This window comes from Neomonachus schauinslandi, chromosome 6 (assembly GCF_002201575.2).
Source record: "Neomonachus schauinslandi chromosome 6, ASM220157v2, whole genome shotgun sequence".
Classification (NCBI taxonomy): Eukaryota; Metazoa; Chordata; class Mammalia; order Carnivora; family Phocidae; genus Neomonachus; species Neomonachus schauinslandi.
Genome location: NC_058408.1, coordinates 145,841,254 through 145,860,679, shown reverse-complemented (window position 1 = coordinate 145,860,679; position 19,426 = coordinate 145,841,254). Strand labels below are relative to the sequence as shown.

General features: G+C 57.4%; 2 protein-coding genes across 2 annotated transcripts; both read right to left on the bottom strand.

The window, feature by feature from the left end:
- Nucleotides 1-379: 379 nt before the first annotated feature.
- Nucleotides 380-2,055, bottom strand: HMX2 (H6 family homeobox 2). Its single transcript, XM_021703863.1, has 2 exons — nt 1,788-2,055; nt 380-933 (listed from the first exon to the last, which is right to left on the bottom strand). Exons 1-2 carry the CDS (start codon nt 2,053-2,055, stop codon nt 380-382), a joined length of 822 nt encoding a protein of 273 aa, XP_021559538.1.
- Nucleotides 2,056-12,557: 10,502 nt separating this feature from the next.
- On the bottom strand, nt 12,558-14,238 carry HMX3 (H6 family homeobox 3). The gene is made up of 2 exons (XM_021703862.1): nt 13,839-14,238; nt 12,558-13,231 (listed from the first exon to the last, which is right to left on the bottom strand). Exons 1-2 carry the CDS (start codon nt 14,236-14,238, stop codon nt 12,558-12,560), a joined length of 1,074 nt encoding a protein of 357 aa, XP_021559537.1.
- Between the last annotated feature and the right edge of the window lie 5,188 nt (nt 14,239-19,426).

Sequence of the window (19,426 nt, the reverse complement as noted above, 5' to 3'; positions counted from 1 at the left end):
TGTACATACGTACAGGTGTATATATGGGGAGAGGAGTGTACCTGGTTCTGTTGGTGTTTTTCTGATTTTTTCCCCCTACCGATCAATGTAGATCTGGCCGAAACTCCCATTCCCACCACCACCCGAGAACATCCCCTCCACAATGGTTTTCAAAGCGTATTGGTTTGTTTTGGGTAGAAAGCAGGCGATCTGGCTTGAGAAATGCCGATAAATACCCGAAACAATCAAAACAAAAAGTAGGGCAGAGGCCATAAATAAGAGATAATGAATACACATGGTGTATTTCTTAATATTTCTGGCAACACACCGCCCCGCTCCGGAGCCCCGGGAGGGGGCAGCTGGAGGCGGCCGGGAGAGCGCGGCGCGGGCCGGCGGCCGCTCAGTAGTCGAGCTTGTTGTAGAGGTTGTAGAGAGGTAAGGCCGAGAGGTTGCTGCCGGGGTAGTAGAGCGGCGCGGGGAAGGCGAGCGAGCGCGGCACCGGCACGCGCAGCAGCGAGCTGTCCCGGAACACCAGCGGCATTCCCACCAGAGTCTGCGCCGAGGCGTGCGCCATGTTGGCCGCCTCCAGCTCGGCCGAGAGCTGCCGCTTCCACTTGTTGCGGCGGTTCTGGAACCAAGTCTTGACCTGGGTCTCGGTGAGCTGCAGGCTGGAGGCGAGGCAGGCGCGCTCCGAGCTGCTCAGGTAGCGCTTCATGTCGAAGGTGGACTCGAGCTGGTACACCTGGCTGCGCGAGAAGACCGTGCGCGTCTTCTTTTTGGCGGCGCCCGCCTGCCGCTCCGCGCCGCCGTCCCGCGGCCGCTCTGGCCCTGGCGACGGCGAGCCCGCGGGCAGGAGCCTCTCTTTCTCTTCCTTAAAGTCCGGGTGCGAAGGAGAGAGGAAAGGCGTGCGCTCCGAGCTCGCCGGCCCCGCGCCTCCGCTGCCCTTGGGGGTACCTGGGGAGGGAGAACAGACAGGAAGGCATGGAGTTGGGGAGCCTCCGAAACCCCCAGCCCTGGCCAAGACGGGGTGGGGGGATGGCAGGCGGCTGCAGCCTTGGTCCCAACCCCTTCCTCTTCTACCTCTCGGTGGAACCCAAAGCCCAGCACCCTAGCCTTGAAGAAGCAACGGGTCCCAGCTATTTCGAGAGTGTGGGGACTCTGTGCCCCCAGCTTCGGTGCAAGGGGAGCAAGTCTGGACGGGGGGACATTAGCATCATTTTAAAAGGTGATTTTGCCTTATAATAACTGAGCTGGAAGAGTTCCCCGAGCTTTATAGTGTGGCATCATTTCACAGGCCGTTTGTTCGGAAATCACGCTAAGGACTAACGCGGGGCTCCCCTTCGTCAGTGTTGTAAAGAGGAGCCATCTCTGAAAGGCACCATTGTCAATCATCTTGGAGTGGTAATCAGGCCGGGGGGGGGGGGGAGAGGGAGAGAGAGGAGAAAAAAGAAGCTGGAAGAGATTGCAGTTGAGACAGATGGACCGCTGGGACCCGACTTCTAGACCTCTTGTTCGGAAAGTATCCGACCGATGTACAAAGGGGATATTGAGGGCAGAGCCGTGTGTGCGGCCCGCCCTGTACCAGCCCGCTGTGGTATATTCTCCTTCCAACCCAACCTTCTCCAAGACGGTTCCCGTCACCTCCCGAGCCCCCTCCGGGAGGAGGAGACAACAACGCGGGCGCGTCCCCTCCCCTCCTCCCTGGACCCCGGGCGGCCGGGGCTCTGGCCAGAGGGGGCCTGGACCCCGGCACAGCTTCCCTCCCCTAGAGCTTGCTCGCGGCCGACCCGGCGGCGTGCGATCCTTACCCAGGCAAGGAAAGGGGATGGGGGGGTGATGCTTGGGGCCCGGCTCCTTGGGGCCGTGCGGGTCTGGGCAGAAGCAGGCAGGTGCCTTCCAGCCGTCGTCCGGCTCCTCCTCCTCCGAGGACACGGACAGGCTGCGTTTCCTGGCGGGCCAGCCGGCGGGCTCCCGTGGCACCTCCGAGGGGCCCCCGCCCAGGATGGACTGAATGGTGAAGCTGGAGACGCCGCCGGCCGCCGGACACCCCTTGCCTGCATCTTCCTTGCTGCCCATCCTGGGTTCATAAGAAATCGGAGGAAACCAAGAACTCCCTTTAGAGACGATCTGGGTGGAAGGTGGTGCAGGCAGGCAGGCGGGGGGAGGGGCGGGGAGGAGAGCCAGGGGGAGGGGGCGGCGAAGCTGGTGAGGCGTCCCCTCTGCGCGGGGGACACGCGGGCACGGGATGGCTGCACGGGGATCCCTGCCTGCCCGGCTCTGGGTGTGCCCGCCCAGCCCCACCGCGAATGCCCCTTCCTTGCCCGCCAGCTCTCGGGGTCTCCGCCGGCGCGGAGGTGGCGCGGCCTCATTTGCATAGAGGTTATCCGAACGCGGCCAATCGCAGCGCGGCCGAGCGGCCCCGGAAATTTTCAAAAAGCCCAGGCCCGGCACGCAGCCACTGTGAGCCCCGGAGCGCGCCGAGAACCCGGCGGGCATCTGCTGTGTCCAACCAGGGACAGCAGGGCCGAAAGCAGCATAGATTCCAGCTCGCGGTCCTAGCCTCTGTATGGACTCCCACCGCTTGCACTCCGGCCCCCTCGAGGGGCACGGGCAGTGCGAGGCTCCGAGCTGGAGTGGCCCGACGCCTCCGTCGGAGGAGCTCAAACAGGCTGCTCGAGGACCCTCCCCTAGCCTCCAACCCCTTCTCCTCCGGGCGAGCGGGCAGAACTGGCACCCCGCAGACCGCTGCGTCCGGCAAGGGAGGGAAGGGGTTTAGGAGCATGCGCCTCCGAACTGATGCCATTCCTGGGAGCTTAACTGGGAGGCCAGGGAGCAGACAACTTCTGCCCATCCCCGCCTACAGAGCTCACCCCGTCACAGGCCCAACGGGCCTGCATGATCCCTGGGTTAGGAGAGACCTAGATCTTGTTGCAAGAGATCCTGGTTCAAGTCCCAGCACCACCATTTACAGACTGCGTGAACTAGGACAAGTCCATTTCCAGTTAGAACCTCACTGCTCTCACAGATGAAATGAACTTCTCATTAGCATCCCCCCATTTCTCCTGTTTTGAGGATGGCATTAGGTAGGAATGGGAAAGGCACCGAAAGCCCAGAAGCACTAGGAGCTCATAGTAGGTACTCTGTAAACTTTTGCTTAATAGCTCACCGCCAACCGCCCACCCTCTGTTTCACAGGTGATTTCCGGTTTTTGGCAAATGCTGCAGGCCATGGAACTGCTGCAGAAATAAAAGCACTTTGATGCTGGGAAGAAGAGAAGGAGGTGAGAACAGGTTATAGTTTTAGAATTAGGCAAAGTCGATTCAAATCTCATTTGGGTGACCTTGGACATGATACTAAAACTTTCTGAGCATCGGTTTCCTCCTTTCCTAAAATTAGAGGAAGCAATGCCTACCTCGAAGAAGTTAGGTTATGTCAAAGTGGCCAACTCTGAGGCGTGGGTTAAGTGTTTAATAAACCGTGGTTCGTTCCCTCCTTGCGGCCGCCTCTAAGCCCTGGCTCTCTCCCCTTTAATTCCCAGATCGGCTGTTACTGGATCTAGAAGCAGCCTGGTGCCGGCAACACGGTACCAGGGCACAGTTGTCTACACAAGCATGGAGGAAACGAAGACGAGGTAAGGCCCCGAGGCGCTCAGGCAACGCGACCACGGGCCCTCACCATCAACACCCCCCCCCCCCCCCCGGCTGCGGCCTCGAGAATGCTGGACCAAGAGCTCTTGGGAGCCCCCGGCTCCTAGGATATTCCCCCAAAAGCAACCAAGGTGATAGGAGACTCTGGAATCAGTCCCCACAGATGTCCAGACGCTGCACCATGACGGTGCAGTTCCCTCCTCGCCCGCGCCGCGCGGGGTTATTGAGTAAAGCGCTTATAATATCATTAGCTGCGGTGAGTTACCGACTGCAACCCTACCCGTGGCAGAACCTCTCGCTACTTAACTCCTCGAAGGGCTCGTTAATGGGCTAATTGATTAGGAGTCGGCGGCGCAGCCGAGCAGGGGCAGGCGAGGGGGTGGAGGCTGGGGGCTGTGAGCCGCGGCCCGGGAGGCCCGCGAGGGGCAGGTGCCGGCCTCCGTCACCGCATTAACCTCTTCAGGGCTCTGCGGCGGGGTCGAGACACATTACAAATGGTCAGCTTTAATCATGGTGTCAGCTCATTAACCCGGAAGGACCCGGCGCTGAAATACAATTTGTGCGTCCTCTGCGCGGCCGCGGCGCAGGCTCGGGGGCCACGTCGCAGCCTGTCCCGCGCGCTCCCGCTTGGTTGGGGGATAGAGGGGAGGTTCCTGGAAAGACACAGCCGACTCTCACCCGCCTGCAGCCTCTCCGCCTGCCTCAAGCACCCTGAGTGGGTGCTGTCTCAAGACCCGGGCCTTGGCTACCCCAAGGAAATGGGCCAACCCGGAGAGCAGAGCCTGCCACCCTCTGGGGAAGAAAGCGGAGTTGCGGGTGGGCATTGGTTGGACCCTTCCTAATTAGGAAATACTTGGTGCCGGCAACCTGGAACACGCCGGAGCATCCCATCTCTCTTCACTTTAATCCTCATGGCAAACCTGTGGTGCAGATCTTTACCCCCATTGTACAGGCCGGGAAACTGAGGCCCAGTGGAGAAAAGTGACCAGCCTGAGCAGAGTAAGCAAGATTGAAGCTCAAGTTGTTCCACCGCCAATACCAGGCCCTTGGGAGGGGGCGAGGGGTGGAGCAGGCTTTGGCACGGAGTTTGGGAAATGGCTGCGGGGAAGACTGTGAGGACTTCAGCAATCTCGCGACCAACGGGGCAGATGTATGGGTGGGGCCAAGGACCCACGGGGTTGGCCTCAGCTAGGGCGGGGACCATGTGAGATGGGAGCCAGACCTCTGGGGTGGGCCTCAGAGAAGCAGCTAGGAGCAGCGAGGGACTGCCAGTGGGGAGGAGAGTGTGGCGGGGGCGGGGGGGTGCTGAGGTTTGAGGACTCAAAACTAGGAAACCACACAGCCCCGCGACCCCACGACCTTGCCCCATTCCTCACCCCAGGCTAGTTTGGGAAGTCAAAAGGAGCCATCTGGCCTCCCTCGTACTCCGTTTGCTCGCTAATTCCTCTCGCATTGACAGTCTGGTCTACAAAGAGATGCGCTACAATTGAGTCCTGCATAGCCTCCACACCCCGCACATCTTCAGACGCGCACGCATTAAGCCGCATGCACGCACTTGCATAAACGCTTACGCTTCGCACGCATTGAGTCAGCAAACGTTCGCTGAGCTCCGACTAGTGCGTGCGCACACACACACCCACACTCACTCACACTCTACCCTGAGCCAGGGAAGTGATGGTGGGCGCAGGACGGAGGCGGGGAGGCCATGGCAGAGACCAAGCAAGACTCCTGGCTCGGCAACCCGAAGGACTCTCCTCTGGGCTCTCCTCCGCAATTCTCAACTTGTCGCCGGCAGGGTCTCCTGCCTCTCGGGCACTGATAGCAGTCACACCGCAGGGGCCCGAAGGCCAAGACTCAATCTTCTCGCCATCCCTTTGGGGCATCCGGGGGTCCCCGAGACCTCACCCAGAGGGCAAGGCCCAGACGCCCTCTCCTGGGCCCAGCACAGCTATAAAACACACTCCGGAACCGTCAGCTCTAGGAACCACCACCCACAGACACCCCGTCTCTCTGTCCTCCAGTGTGGCAATCTTTCAACTCTGTACCACCTCCCGCCCCACCCTCCTAGTCTAGGTATAGCTCCGCCCCTCCCTACACCATTCAGATTAACAGCAGATACTCGGGAGTGTGGCCCCTTCTCATTTGGGGGATCGCCCCCTCCCTAGGAATTAGACACAACCGGGTTCCAAGGAATGATAAACTTTCCGAAACTGGAAGGACGCTTAAAGTTTAGGTCTCGAGATTATGCCGCTGCTCAATATTAAAGCGGCCCAGAGCAAACTTGCCAAGGAGCCTAATAAAAATTGATCCTCTCTGCTCTGCAGCAGTTGGGAAATAGGCTGGCTGAGCCGGGTAATAGTGGAAGAAGGCTCCCTCCGAAATGACAGATGAAGTCATAAACAAGTTTGATCTTGGAATCAAGCGTCGATAAATATTAAACACAGTCTGCCCCCCCCCCCACCTTTACGGGAGTGGATTATGATATATGGCGCGTCCAAACTTTAAAATAAGGAAATACCAGAGAAAATGATCTCAATAAATTTTCTAAGTATAAACGTTGATTATGTTTCGATTTTCATTCAAGGACCTCTGCTGTTCGTTCTTTGGTGCAAATGACATCTCGCAATAGGCTTTTGGGAAAAAGGGCTCCCTATTTGAAAAAGAGAGCCCCAGAGGTGTACAATTTATGTAATCTGCGGCTGGAAAATGAATTGTGTAATTTATTGGAAAACAGAAAGTCATGAAGATTGGATCAGCATAGCCGAGTCCCGACACCACCCCCCACCCACATCCATCAAGTTCCAATTAACAGCCTAACCAGAGAGCTTTAATGGGTTTCCAATCTAGTGGCCTGATAGACTCATCAATTCCTCTGGGAGAAATTAAGAAAATCGACCGCCCCTTGGCGACGCAGTGTCATTCCTTTCTGCAACTATATGTCAAATTAAAAACACAATTAAAATTTAAACTGTTTCAATCAAAGGGTGCCCTGCAACCTATGTTTCACTTAATAGAACTTTGATGAAAATCTGATGCGTGCACTCCATCACCAAGGGGGGCGAGGGCGGCGAAGGAGCTCAGGAGAGAAGGGGATTCTTTCTATTTCTTTAAGACATTAGCGCTCGGGTGAGGCACACCAGGTGACTCCACCTCGCCTCACCCGAGTAAGTGATGGGCGCAACGCGCTCTCCTTGGCGCTCATTTGCTCGCTCTACACCTCTACCCCAGCTCCTTTTCCTCTCCTTCCACCGCAACCAGAAGGAATCCTTTTGGAATCCCGGCGACCCAGATTTGGGGCCTTTTCTCCCCGCAGGCGCATCGCCTGGAGCAGCAGCCGAGAAAGGGATCTGAGCGAGAACAACCAGTGTGAGCTGCCTGGAAACTCTCCACGGAGGCACGCAGCCTCCAGCCATCCCTTGCCTCAGGTCTCTGAAACTGCCCGACGCTCGAATAAAGGTCTACGGGACAGAGGCAGAAGGCTGGGAAGATATCCGAGGAGATTAAATGGATCCCAGAGAGGGTTAAGGCTGCGCTGCAGTGAGACCCTATTCCCCGGAAGCTGCCGCTCCCCACCCGAGGAGCCTTTAGGGTACTTCCACAGGAGCGGGGCACGCCGGGGGACAAGTGCACCCAAATCTCAACTCAAGATCCGGTCCGAGCACCAGTCAGGGCTCCAAAGTACCGCCGGCCTAGTTATCTTTGCGGCCTTTTCCTCTCTTTCACCACCCCTCCTCAACGCCTCCCCCCCCAGTTGTTTAGAGGTCAAAGGGTCAGCATCCGCCCAGCACACTTCTACTGGGCGCACGTGCACACACAGGCGTGCACACTTCCAGAAGCTTACTCAGGGACGCATGGACCACTGGCACCCCGAAGCCAGAGAGAGCCCGCAGTTAGGGCGAGGTGGTGGGCAGAGAGTGGGCGGGAAGCCTGGAGGAGGAGCCTGGCGGATTTTCTCCGCAGGGCCACGTGTACGTGCCCTGGCAGAAGTAGTCCCCTGAGCTTGACTAGCTGCGCTTCGGATCCTAAGAGGGGATTTCTGTGGTGCTCATGGTTCTTGCACCCTGTCTCTGTCTTGGCGACCCAGTGGAGAGATCTTTTCCTAGCTGCTTTGCGGAGTCTGGTTTTAGATCGCTAAAGGGGAGAGGCCCCCTGGATGGATCGCTGGGCCGCGGGGCGTGGACAACCGCGAGAGGTGGGGCATAATGGAGTCTTGGAGGCGGGCAGTTAAGTCTGCACCCCACAGGGCCCCTCGAGGGAAACTGAGGTGTCCCCCCCACACACTGGGGATCATGGCCCGGCCCAGGAAGCCTCACAACGCGGGGCCTAGCCAAAGCTCCCAAAGGCCAAAGGCTGCTCGGCCCTCTGGGCCCCATTGCTCGTCCCTCCACCCCCATCGCCCAGGCCCTAGCTGGCCCGGCGTGCGCCTGCCTGCAGAAGAGAAAGCAAATCTCACCGACCTTGCCTTCTCTTTTTCCCAGCTCCACCCTCGAGCGCGCGCTCTGAGAGCGAGGAGAGCGCTCTGGGGTTCTCTCCGCGAGGCCTCAGGCTCTGGCTGCCAGCAGGACGTCCCGGCTCAGAATGAGCGCCCAGTGGCGGGGAGGGGGGGGCAGTTTATATCTGTCTTGCTGTTGTTTGATGTACACACACCCGCTCTATTTACTATCAAATAAAAGAAATACATCTGTGTTGTCAACAGAAACAGCTTGCGCGCTGACTCCGAAGTCTCCCAGGGCCCCGAGGCGATCCGGGGCACTCAGAGTGGCAGAGACCCACATTGTGGGGACCTGGGCTCCGAGTTACGTCCCGGCCTATAGGAGTAATGGAAGTCCATGGTGGGGTGTTGACAGGCTCCACTAGTTTGTCGCAGGTGGGAGAGAAGGAATGCACGAGGCATTCCTGTTGGACTGATTTCAGGCTCAGTCTGTTCGTTGGGATTCTACCCAGTTTGCCTTAGCCTGGGGCCGTCAGAGAAAACCAGCTGCCCAGGGTCATCTCAAAGTGTGCCTGATTTTGTGTGTTAGCGATAGCTGTGATGCTAAACACATATGTGACCAGGTGTACTGCGGGCCCCTGGGTACGGGTCTGTTAAGGTCTGTCTAAAGTGTGTGTGTGTGTGTGTGTGTGTGTGTGTGTGTGTGTGGTGTGGTGAGTGTTTATGTCACACGTGAGTGGACTCTATGTGTAGTTTGCTGGTGTGTCTATTTGGATGATGCAGGAAGGATTTAGCCAGAAAGACCTGTCATTTGCACTGACTTGAAGATTAATAGGGGGTGCAGATAGGGAAGGATCTGAAGTTAAGGTAGGTGGAAAGAAACTTAGGTTCTATGATGGGAGGGAAAGGAAGGTGAATGTATAAAATCTGGGGTATTGGTCCACTGTCCTAGGGTAGGGGACAGGGGCTGACATCCCACAATGGAATGTCCTGGAGGAATTGCATAGAGGCACCCTCACCCCTTCAGATAGCCAGCCCCCTCTGCTGCATGGTTCCAACAGCCCCTGGCAATCCCTGTGGAGGTGGGGGTGGGGAAGGGCATTCTTTGTAGGGGAAGATGACCCCAACCAGCTCTTGGGATGTGACAGTCCCACTGAGAGGTTTCTTGGGCTCTCCTGACACCAAGACCTCAGAAAGCCCTGCAGTAGAGCCTAGGATGTTTCCTTGTGAGCGATGATGCTTGGTGCCCCCACACTCAGGCTCAATTCTTTCTCTTGCATTGTGAGAAATACTACCACCCCCACCAGACAGGAGGGAAGCGGAAGTTTCCCGCCTGGGCCAGCTTCTAGGCTCACACAGCCGCCAGTCCCTGGAGGCCTGGCGCCACCCTTCTCCCCTAGGGCAGGCACCGTGGCTCCACGGAGAAACATGCCGGTGCAGGGCAGTGGGGCTCCCCAATAGGAGGGAAAGGGAGGCCTCGGGGAGCAGGACAAAGAATAAACTGTGTGTGGGGGGAACCAGTTATTTCTTGACTTTGTATAGACTGGGTCAGTCAAGAACCGTTTTCTAGAATCCAAACACAAATAAAGAAGTATTTTCTTGGCGTTTGATAGCATCATGTTCTGGCTGTAAAATCTAAGGACATGTTTGCTATTGCAACATTATTTTTAATGAGCTGTTATTGGCCTGTCCCACAGTTAGTATTGCCAACAGTAAAAGGCATCACTATGTTTGCAGGTAACACAAGGAACAACATATTTTGACCCCGAATTTCTGTTTATTTTTCATTTACGACACATGCCCTCGTTTTTATTCCAAACCACAGGGAAATAAAGGGAGATCTATCTTCACTGCGGTTCAGGCTAAAATTGTGCCATTAATACGCATGCCAGTTTATTTGGGGGCAGTTTCCCATCAATAGAAAACGATACTCAACATTTCAGCCATAGTAGACTCAACTGTGTCGATTGGGCTTAGGGAACCTAGCAAAGCATTGAGAGAGGGAATGGGAGCGCGTGCAGGCGCTCCCCAGCGGACGCGCCGGGCGGTGTGCTCTTCGGAATCTTCACGGTCTACAGGTTCTTCATCTCCCCCTTCTGGCTCCCCAGCTTCGAACTTGCCCTGCCAGGAGTTGGGCGTACAGACACCATGCTCTAAGGCAGGCAGCCAGGCGGTTGGCAAGGAGGGCCCAAGCACCTCCTTCCGCCGGCCGACTCGCGCTTCCCAGCGGCTCCCGGCGCCCCGCGCCTCCACAGGCTGCCCACCAAGCTCATGGGAACCTCAACCGCTGCGCTTCCAGGCATGGGCCAGACGGACAGCAGACCAGAGAGGCCGCCCTGGAGGTGGTGGGCACCGGTGGACAGAAAAGGGCCTGGCTGGGAGGAGACAACGTCCTCTCAGTGGCCGCTGCCACAGTCTGGTGGTCTCTGTTCCCTGGCACTCTACACACCGGGACCGCGCCCCTACCCGAGCCGCCCCGAGAGCCACAGTTCCTCAAGGCCTGCGGATGCTTCCCGGTCCGGGAGCTGGTTGGCCTCCCTGGGTCTGCCCTCTCTCGATCTGGCTTCTCCCAGCGACACTCCGCGACCCGCCTCTGGCCACGGCTAAACGCTAAGTTCACTCCCTTTCTGCCCCCGACCCTAGATGCCACAGAGCCCAGCACACTCCAGGCCCGCTGACGAGCGCCCCGAAATGTCCTGCCCAGAAGCTCGCGGCTCTTGAAGGAACCGTGGCCTGGGAACGGAATGCGAGGCTGCAGCACTACGTTCGGAAATTTATCCGCCATCACTCAGCTCGCGGCTGCGGCTTCGCTCAATTTCTCAAACTAGATAAGCTTAGGTTCTCGCCCCTTCCGCCCCGCATTCTCCCCTGAGCGCAGGGCTTTGCAAGCCGCAAAAGACACTGGGGAGAGAGCAGCCCTGGTCGCGAACAAAGCCGCCTCTGTCTCTGCGGCCTCCTGGATTATGGGGATGTGCGTCCAGGTCCGACTCGGCGAGCGAGCGCAGAGGCCAGAGAGCGAGGCAGAGAACAGTTTCATAGACACCTGCTCTGCGGAAAATCGTCCGAAGTTACACACTCTGGCAACACGAAAGGCTTCACTTTTCTTTTCTTTTTAATTAATTCAATTTCACGACAACATTAAATGTAACAATATTTTGTGGGCTTTTTTCTCTTTTTCTTAAAAAGGGACTGAACCCGGGCAGTGACGAGGGAGATGGGGGGTGGGGAGAACGACAAGCTATCGCAGAACAACAGGTGTAGCCAACACCGACAGAAAGAAAACAGATTGGGTGGCAGAGCGAGGAGCCCTGTGGAGTTGAGGGTGAACTTTACAAGAAATCTGTACATATATCAAATAAGTTAAAATTCTCCTAAATTGATTGTCCTTCACTTAAAGCGCTCCAGTATGCCTGCCTATCTTACTCCTTTGAGCTGTGCTACCTATCCTTGTTTCTTTCCTCCCCCCCTTCCCTCTTCTTAATTTTCTCCTCCCAAACGAATGACCAGGATTACACAGTGAAAACGTCTGCTTCTCTCCGTGGAGAAAGAGGCAGGGCTCTCAGGAAATTTTGTACAATATTGCACAGGTCAAAAGTACAACAGTTACTGCAGAACAAAAAGGGGGAGAGGATAAAAGACAGATTTTTTTTTTTTAATATTGAAACCACTCTCTCAAAACAGGGAACAAAGCAATAATAGTAATAATAATAATTTACCAACAAATGAAATCCCCCAAATAAATGCTACTAATAAATAAGACCACTCACACCGGGCCAGATGTGGAGTTGTTTCAATAATCAGAAGTCTAATTTGGGGCTGTCTTGTCTTTTCCTTTTAAACACTTAGAGAATTCTTCAGTCACAAAGCAGGACAGATGAAGAGGTCAACCGCGACACACCTCTGGGGGAAAAGCGGCCTGAGTCGGGGTTCCTACCAGAGGCTTCTCAGATTCTGAAAATTGGGGAGGATAACGAGGGCTGGAGAGGGAGAACCACACTCAGAAATCCAGGAATAAAAGTAGGATAATGTGAATTATCTCCTTCACTCTCTCTCTCTGGACTTCTGAAAATAGTTCTGTAGAAAATGAATAAACTAGAGGAGTTTAGGTTTTTGCGGCTTATTTCTCTTCTATAAAAATAAAACCAAAAAGCCACAGCGCAATGCAAATTTGGGGGCAGGGGGGAAGAGTTGCACCGTTTACAAAAGCTTCCAGACAAAGTATTTGACCCGGGAATTTTGTCTTTTCCCTGCTCTTTCTTAAGAGAACCAAAACCAAGAGTAAGAGGGGAAGCGCCTCAAATCCGTTAGGGGTGAATTGCACGAAAATGCGTTGCAAATACTTACAAAACGCTACTGATTGGGGGAGGGGAGGCCGGGGCGGCGCGCCGAAGCCCCGGTTCCCGAAGGCCGCTGGACGTCTTGGCGCCCTCGGCCCGGCCCAGTCTCCTCCGGGATCTGGGAAGGCGGCCGGGCGCTCCCTCCCCCTCCCCTGTCGGGCCTCAGACGGGCCGTAGCAGCGGCACAGATGAGACCACCGGGTGCGAGTAGTACACGGGGTGCGGGAAGGTGAGCAGCGGCTGGCTGACAGGCACCGGGGCCCCCGCGGCCGCGGCCGCGGCGCCCTCGGCCGCCGAGTTCTCGTGGTAGAGGATGGGCACCCGCACGATGCGCTGCGCCGCGGCGTGGCTCAGGTTGGCCGCCTCCAGCTCGGCCGCCAGCTGCCGCTTCCACTTGTTGCGGCGGTTCTGGAACCAGATCTTGACCTGCGTCTCGGTGAGGTGCAGCGACGCGGCCAGGCCCGCGCGCTCCGAGCTGCTCAGGTAGCGCTTCATGTCGAAAGTGGATTCGAGCTGGAAGACCTGGCTGCGCGAGAAGACCGTGCGCGTCTTCTTTTTGCGGCACGCGGGCTTCTTCTCGGGGCTTTCGGCGCCCTTCTTCCAGTCCTCCGCGCCCGGCGTCGCCCCCGCCGCCCCCACGCTCGCCCCGGCTGCTCCCGCCGCTGCCTCGCCCTCCTTCTTGCTTTCCTCCGAGTCGCTCTCCTCCAAAATGATCTCGTCCGGGCTCTTGGAGTCCAGCTCTTTGTGGTCGGGGTCGGCTTTGAGCAGTGGCTCGGGGGAGTCACGATCTGTTCCCGAGGCGGGGGAGGAGTCCCGCAGGAGCGCCTTCTCCGAAGCTGGGGAGAGACAGACAGACGGACGCACACACACGCACACGGACACAGCCTTCAGCGAGGCCTGGCGCCTGGGGGCCGAAGGCTCGATCCGCACTGGCCTCTGGGCCCCAGGCCTCGAGGCCTCAGCGTTCCCACGGGCCTCCTTCCTGGCTGGGCCAGGGTGGGGACTCCGCGTCCTGGGATCCCCTTCCTCCCGAGGGCAGGCGAGAGACCCGGACGGTGGCAGAGCGGCCACTTCCTTTCTTTCCCTCAGATCTCCCGCCAGGGGCCCACGGAGAGATTCGCCTCTGGCCTGGGCCTACCGGGTCAGTGCCTCCATCCAGGCCCGGTCCCCGGTCCCAGCCGGCCGAAGCCTCCCCATTCATACCCCAGGCCACTTTTCCCGGGAAGCGCCAATCCCACCTCCTTTTCTCACCAAGTGGGATTGGATTCCCGGGCAGCGCAACCGAGCGCGCGGGCAGTAGATACAAGCCAGGGGCCGGAGGAAGTTGGCCAAACAGCGGGTTGGAGGGCGCGGGGGTCTCAGGGTTGAGATGGGAGGCGGCGCGGGACGGGCATGGTACTGGCGCGCGGGGAGGACAACGAAAGTTCAAAGAGAGGTCGGTACCTTCAGGTCGCGAGAGGTGGCCGCCGGCGGGGGTCAAGGTGTAGGGGTACCACCAGGCCGGGGAGCGCTCCAGGTAGTGCGCGGGCAGGGCAAACCTCTGCGCCGGGATCTCAAAGCGGGGGAAAGCCAGGTCGCCCACCTGCGAGAGCGCGAAGCCCGCGGCGCCCTCCAGAGCCCCTTTGGCCGCCGCGGCGGCGGCAGCGGCGGCGGCGGCGGCGGCGGAGGCCGGCGCGAAGAGCGTCCGTGGGGGCGGCTGCGGCTTAGGGGGCGGCCGGTGGTGGTCTCCGTTGAGCAGGTTCTTGATGGAGAACGGGGACTCCTTGGGCGCGGGAGGTGGGGGCGGCGGCGGCGGGGGCTGCGCGCTAGCGGTGCCAGGGGCGTCCGGCCCGGGCTCCGGCATGGTCCCCTCTCCTCCGGGTCCCGGGGAGGGAGGGATCGGGACAGGCGGGCGGCCGGGCGAGCAGGCGGGCGGCCGGAAATCAGACCATAAACGGAACTCAACTACGGGGCGCAAAGTCGGGGGCCGCCCCGGGCGCAAATCCAGCGGCGCGAGGGCGGGGTGAGGACCCGGCCGGGGTGGGCTCGCATGTGGGAGGGGTGCTGAGGGGCGGGGAGCGGCCCAGCCGCGGCACCGAGGGAGCGAGGCGGCTCGGCGGCGGCTGCAGCTCCCGGGGAGGAGGCGGCAGGAGCAGTCCCCAGCTTGGGGCTGCGTCAATCCGGCGCCGGATGCTAATGATGAAATCAAAATGTCATCCAAGTTAAATGCGGGGAGTATACGGCGATTGGGCGCGTACAATGGCAAATGGGATTAGGCAGGCGAAGGCGCAGCCGAGCCCGGGCCCCGCAGCCGCCTCCGCCACCGCCCCCTCCTCGCCTTCGCTCGGATTTTGGCGCTTTGGCTTCGGGCTATAAGAGCCTGCCTGTTATTGGCTTTATATAGTCCAATTAGGCAGCAAATGAGGACAAGCCTATTAGCACAAAAGGATATTGGCTCCCGCTAAAGAGGCACTCGGAGCGTTCCGGCGAGCGCAGGAGGCGAGCGAGGGACGCAGAGCCGGCGGCGCCCCCGGCCGGAGCGCACTGACAGCCAAGGCGCCGGGAGCCCGCGCCTTCCTCTCCCCCCTGCAGTTCGGGGACCCGCTTCCAGCCGCCAGGCCTGCGGGAGGGGGAAGGGGCGGGCCTGGCCCGCCCGGGTCACCTCGGGGTTATCCGCGCTCGCAGCTGCCGATCCCCCGCCCCCAGGGGCTTGACAGGGTCCCGCCGCCCCCACGCTGCTGGAGAGCCACGCAGCCCCGGCCCAGGAGGCAGGACGCAACCTCCCGCCCGCGGCGAAGTCAGCACTTTCCTACCCTTTGGGGTCCGGCGGCCTCAGCATGTTCCCCAAAGCCTGCTAAGGGCGCGGTCACGAAGAGGGGGATTTAGGTTCCGTCTAATCGATAGGAAGGGACTCGGGGTGTAAGTACTTGCACTGCGTCAGCGGGCCAGAATCAGCGTGGCCTTGGCCTTTGGCCCTGGGAAACCGAAGAGTGAGTCTCTCCTCTGGAGCAGGAGTGGGTGTGCGTCTCGGGGCACCCGCCTGTGCGCGCAAAATGGGCTAACGCCCACGCGTCACTTGCTGGGGCTGCTAAGGCAGCAGCGTCGCGGCACCGACGGCTACGCTCAGAAGGGCGCTCTTCTCGGGCCGGCTCGCGGCCCCGAAGACAGCGAAGACAGCGCTTCCTCCTGGGAAGTCTCTCCTGCCAGCGTTTGGAGCTGCCTAAAGCTTTCAGAGGGGCAAGGAGAACCGAAGGCACAGCGGCGGGACCTTCCTCGGCGGTGGCCCGTGGCAGCGGCACGGCAGCATGTCCCCCAGGGCTGCCAAGTCCCTAGAGAACCCTGCTGGGCCTCTGAGGGATAGCTGGGCAGAAGGTCACTCTACTCTCTCGGCTTTAAAAAGCAGCTCCCCAGGTTGCACAAGAAGCCCATACGGCAGGCATTTAAGACTCTAGATTTAAGCATCACATAAAGTAGGATTGCTTGTGGGGTCCCTTCCCGAGAGACAGCTCCCTGGTCAGAGTAAGGCGGCAAAGTGGCCATCACTCTTCTCCACCCATTGTGAACTTCCATACACCCAAGGTCTTTTCATGGCCCCTTCGCTTCCCCATTGACGTTTTTTCCCCGGTTAGATCCATCCCTCCGCTAAGTCAAGGCTGTCCTGCATTGGCAGGTGCAACCGCTTCGGTTCCCCAGTAGAGAAGTGCGTATGTATTATTTTCTGATCCGGGTCTTCAGACCGTCCCCTTCCCCCCTCCCCAAATCTCGATGGGCGCATTTAATGCTTCTTTCAGCAAACATTCATCTACAGTAGTGAACCCTATTTTTGCTTTGGGAACCTGGAAGCATTGTAAATGGTGCTTCCATAAACAATCATTATTTTCATTATTATTACTCCCTTGAGTTTGTATAGAGCTTTAATGGAATGCAAAACGCCAAAGCCTCCGAAATCTGAGTTTGAAATCAATCACCTCCCTGAGACTCAAGCAGGGTGGGTCTCACACTTGGGTTTTATAGATGGAACAGGTCTCCCGGAGAGGAGACTGGGCCAAGGTCATCCAATCGGTGCTGGACACCCAGAAGTCATTTTCTCCTCAATTCAGAAATAGCTCGATGCGCGCGGGTCTACACAGGTTGGCTGGGCTCAGCCGGGACCCGCCTGCCACGCGGCGGAGGCTGTGAGAGAGAGGCCCCTGCGTGTGTTCGCGCGTGCTGTGGGAGCTCTCCTATCCGGAGCGGACGCGTGCAAAGTTGGCTAAACTTCTGACTCGTGGACACCGCCTTTAAACTGAGACAAGCAGAAAAGCTGCTCATTTCTCGGGAAAAAGCAGCAGCCGGCAGACGTCGCTGCAAAGTTCTGGCTGGGGAAGTGGGTTTTTGGCTGATCGCAAATTGAGGACTAGACCCAGATGGCAAGGGGTTCAGGCTGGCAGGAGAAGAGTCCCGGACAGCCGCCCCCGCCCCCGGTGGCGCCGCTACCCGAACCTCACTCTCTCTTGTCTTCCCAAGTTCTCCCGGTGTCTCCCCTCCCAGGGGGCGCGCAGGTGCGCTGCTGTGCGTGTGTGTGTGTGTGTGTGTGTGTGTGTGTGCGCGTGTGTTGACCAGAAAGAGGAGTTTCTCGGGTGTCAGCACCCTCGGCCCATACCCTGAGTTTCAGGGATGCTGGGCTTCCTGCACAGAGTAAATCTTTCCTTTCCGCTGCCAGAAAGCTCGTGGTTGTGGGGCCACTGTCGCGGACACAGCCCTTTACTCGCCCTCTGACAAGGGGTGTGGCTTCTGCTTACTCACGCCCAGGACTCCATTCCACGGCAGGCAAACAGCGCCCTCTATGGGACATCGTCTAAACCAAACCTGCAGGCTCGGCGGGAGAAACCACAGTCCCGGCGAAAAGCATTTAAAAGCCATCGCTGTTTTACCCTTCCGGGCCAGGCTGGAGAACAAAAGCATTTTTTCTCTGGGTTCCTGAAGAAGCAGAGACTGAAGTCGATTGCAGATCACTGCTGATCTTTACCTGGCCACCATAGGAAGTGGTCTCACCTGCCTCCCACCCTCCTCTCCTCTTTTCCTGCCTCTGTTTTAGGGCCCATTTTCTGTTCCTGCTAGTAACTGATCCCTGAGGTGCCCATCCTGACTGCAAGCTCGATGGGAGCCCCTGGAAGGGCCAGTGGTGCTCAGTAAGCACTTGTGTTCATGTCTGAATGCCTGAGTGAATGAGTGAATGAATGAGTGAATTCACAGTTCCCATTTCAGAGGATTTGTCCAGTTGATTATGGTTCTTCAGGTAGCCTGATCCTATCCAATAGTATTTTTCAAAAAATTTAATGAGAACCCGAGGTCCTCTGGTAACACGTTTTACAAAATCTAAAGGAGCCCCAGGGATGGGACTACTGGAGGCGACATTCATAGGCTGATCCTGGGTAGATGGGCTGTTTAGAACGGGGTCTCTGCAGCACAGTGGGACAAGCGCAGAGGGGGCCTGGAGAATGCTAGTAAATTAGCACCCAACTTTTACAAAAGAGAATGAGGCCTGGCAAAGGAGTGTTTAGAATGGTGTTCTCACCTGCCTCCCTGTCCATCCCCCCTCCCATGACCACCACACACACAAAACAGCTGTACACACATGCACACTTACAAGTCAGTAAGTAGTGAGCTCTACCAGGGGAGGGGAGCATTTCCATATTCTTCCGAACTTCACCTGCTTTCCTCCACAGGGTCCTCCTTGGATGTACAGCTTCCTGGGAGAGCCCACCTGCTTACCCATGGAGTGGGGAGGGTCTGCTCAGACTTTTAGCCAAGGCTGCCAAGCTCCCAGGCATGGAGGCTCCCCACACAGCGGGCACAGGCCCTGACGACCACACTTTATCACTTAACTCTTCTCACCAAGCAGGTCCTTGATTTGCAGGCAGAACGGATAAAAGTCTGGAGTTACGATCTTGGGGAAACTGTGCCCCAGCCTGCATGTGTTTTGGCCCTCTTTACTGGAAAGTTCTCTCATCTGTTCCAGGGCTGCCAGGAATGCTGCCAAAGAGCCCTCCCTTTGGCTAACGATTGTGACTCTGAGATGGGTCACATCTGCATCCTGAGTCAAGTATAATTTCCTTAGAGTGACTGAATGTCTAGTCCTTTCCCAAGAGTTAAGGGTGATAATTACAGGGATGTAATACCAGCTAACAGTCATTGAGTCCCCACTATATGGCTGGCAGGCACTATAACCTGGGGAGGTGGGTGCTATTATTATTCCTCTTTGACAGATAAGGAAACTGGGACACAGAGAATGTGACAAAGGCAAGGTAGAGAGAGTCCTAAAGGATAACGAGCCTCAGGGCGTTGTTATAAGGACAGTGCAGGCCTTACAGCAAAAGGGCTATGTAAGCGATGGCTCTCTCTGGTCGATGGTATCCTTTACTCAGTTTTTAGGATGAGCCCAGAGTGGGCCAGAAATCCATTCTTATGGGGTTTCTCCCAGAAAGCTAGAAGTCTTACAAGGGAGAGATAACCCCAGGAATTGATGCCTTGCCTCAAGGGGGCCTTACTCTGCTATCAAGGAGCAAGCTAGCTGTCCCATCCCTGACCCCCTTTCTCTTCTTAGTTCCCTTGTCTTCTTAAAAAAGCCTTTCTCATGATCACAGGGTCCTGGGATCAAGCCCCACATCGGGCTCCCTGCTCAGCAGGGAGTCTGCTTCTCCCTCCGCCTCTCCCCCCACCCCCCACTTGTGCTCTCTATCTCTCAAGTAAATAAATAAAATCTTTAAAAAAAAAAAAAAAAGCCCCTCTCCCCTAACAATAATTTCTCACATGTTCTCATTAGGGGAAAACAAATGCTTTGTGTGTGTGTGTGTGTGTGTGCGCATTTTGCTCTACCATATCCTACTATTTGTAAGTGTCTGGATATTTTGTGGGCTCCAGCTAGTAATTTGCTGTGACCTTTGACAAGACTCTGAACTTCTCTGTGTCCCAGCCTCTCTATCTGAAAAGCAATGGGGCGCACCAAAATGACTCTATTAGGAAAACAAGGCAGGGCACCCCTTGTGTCTTAGAAGAAGATACTCATTGTA

Coding starts and splice junctions, on each gene's coding strand:
- HMX2 (XM_021703863.1), bottom strand. CDS start 2,055: ATGGGCAGCAAGGAAGATGCAGGCAAGGGGTGTCCGGCGGCCGGCGGC. Junction 934..1,787: donor CATCCCCTTTCCTTGCCTGG/GTAAGGATCGCA, acceptor CTCCCTCCCCAG/GTACCCCCAAGGGCAGCGGA.
- HMX3 (XM_021703862.1), bottom strand. CDS start 14,238: ATGCCGGAGCCCGGGCCGGACGCCCCTGGCACCGCTAGCGCGCAGCCC. Junction 13,232..13,838: donor CCACCTCTCGCGACCTGAAG/GTACCGACCTCT, acceptor GTCTCTCCCCAG/CTTCGGAGAAGGCGCTCCTG.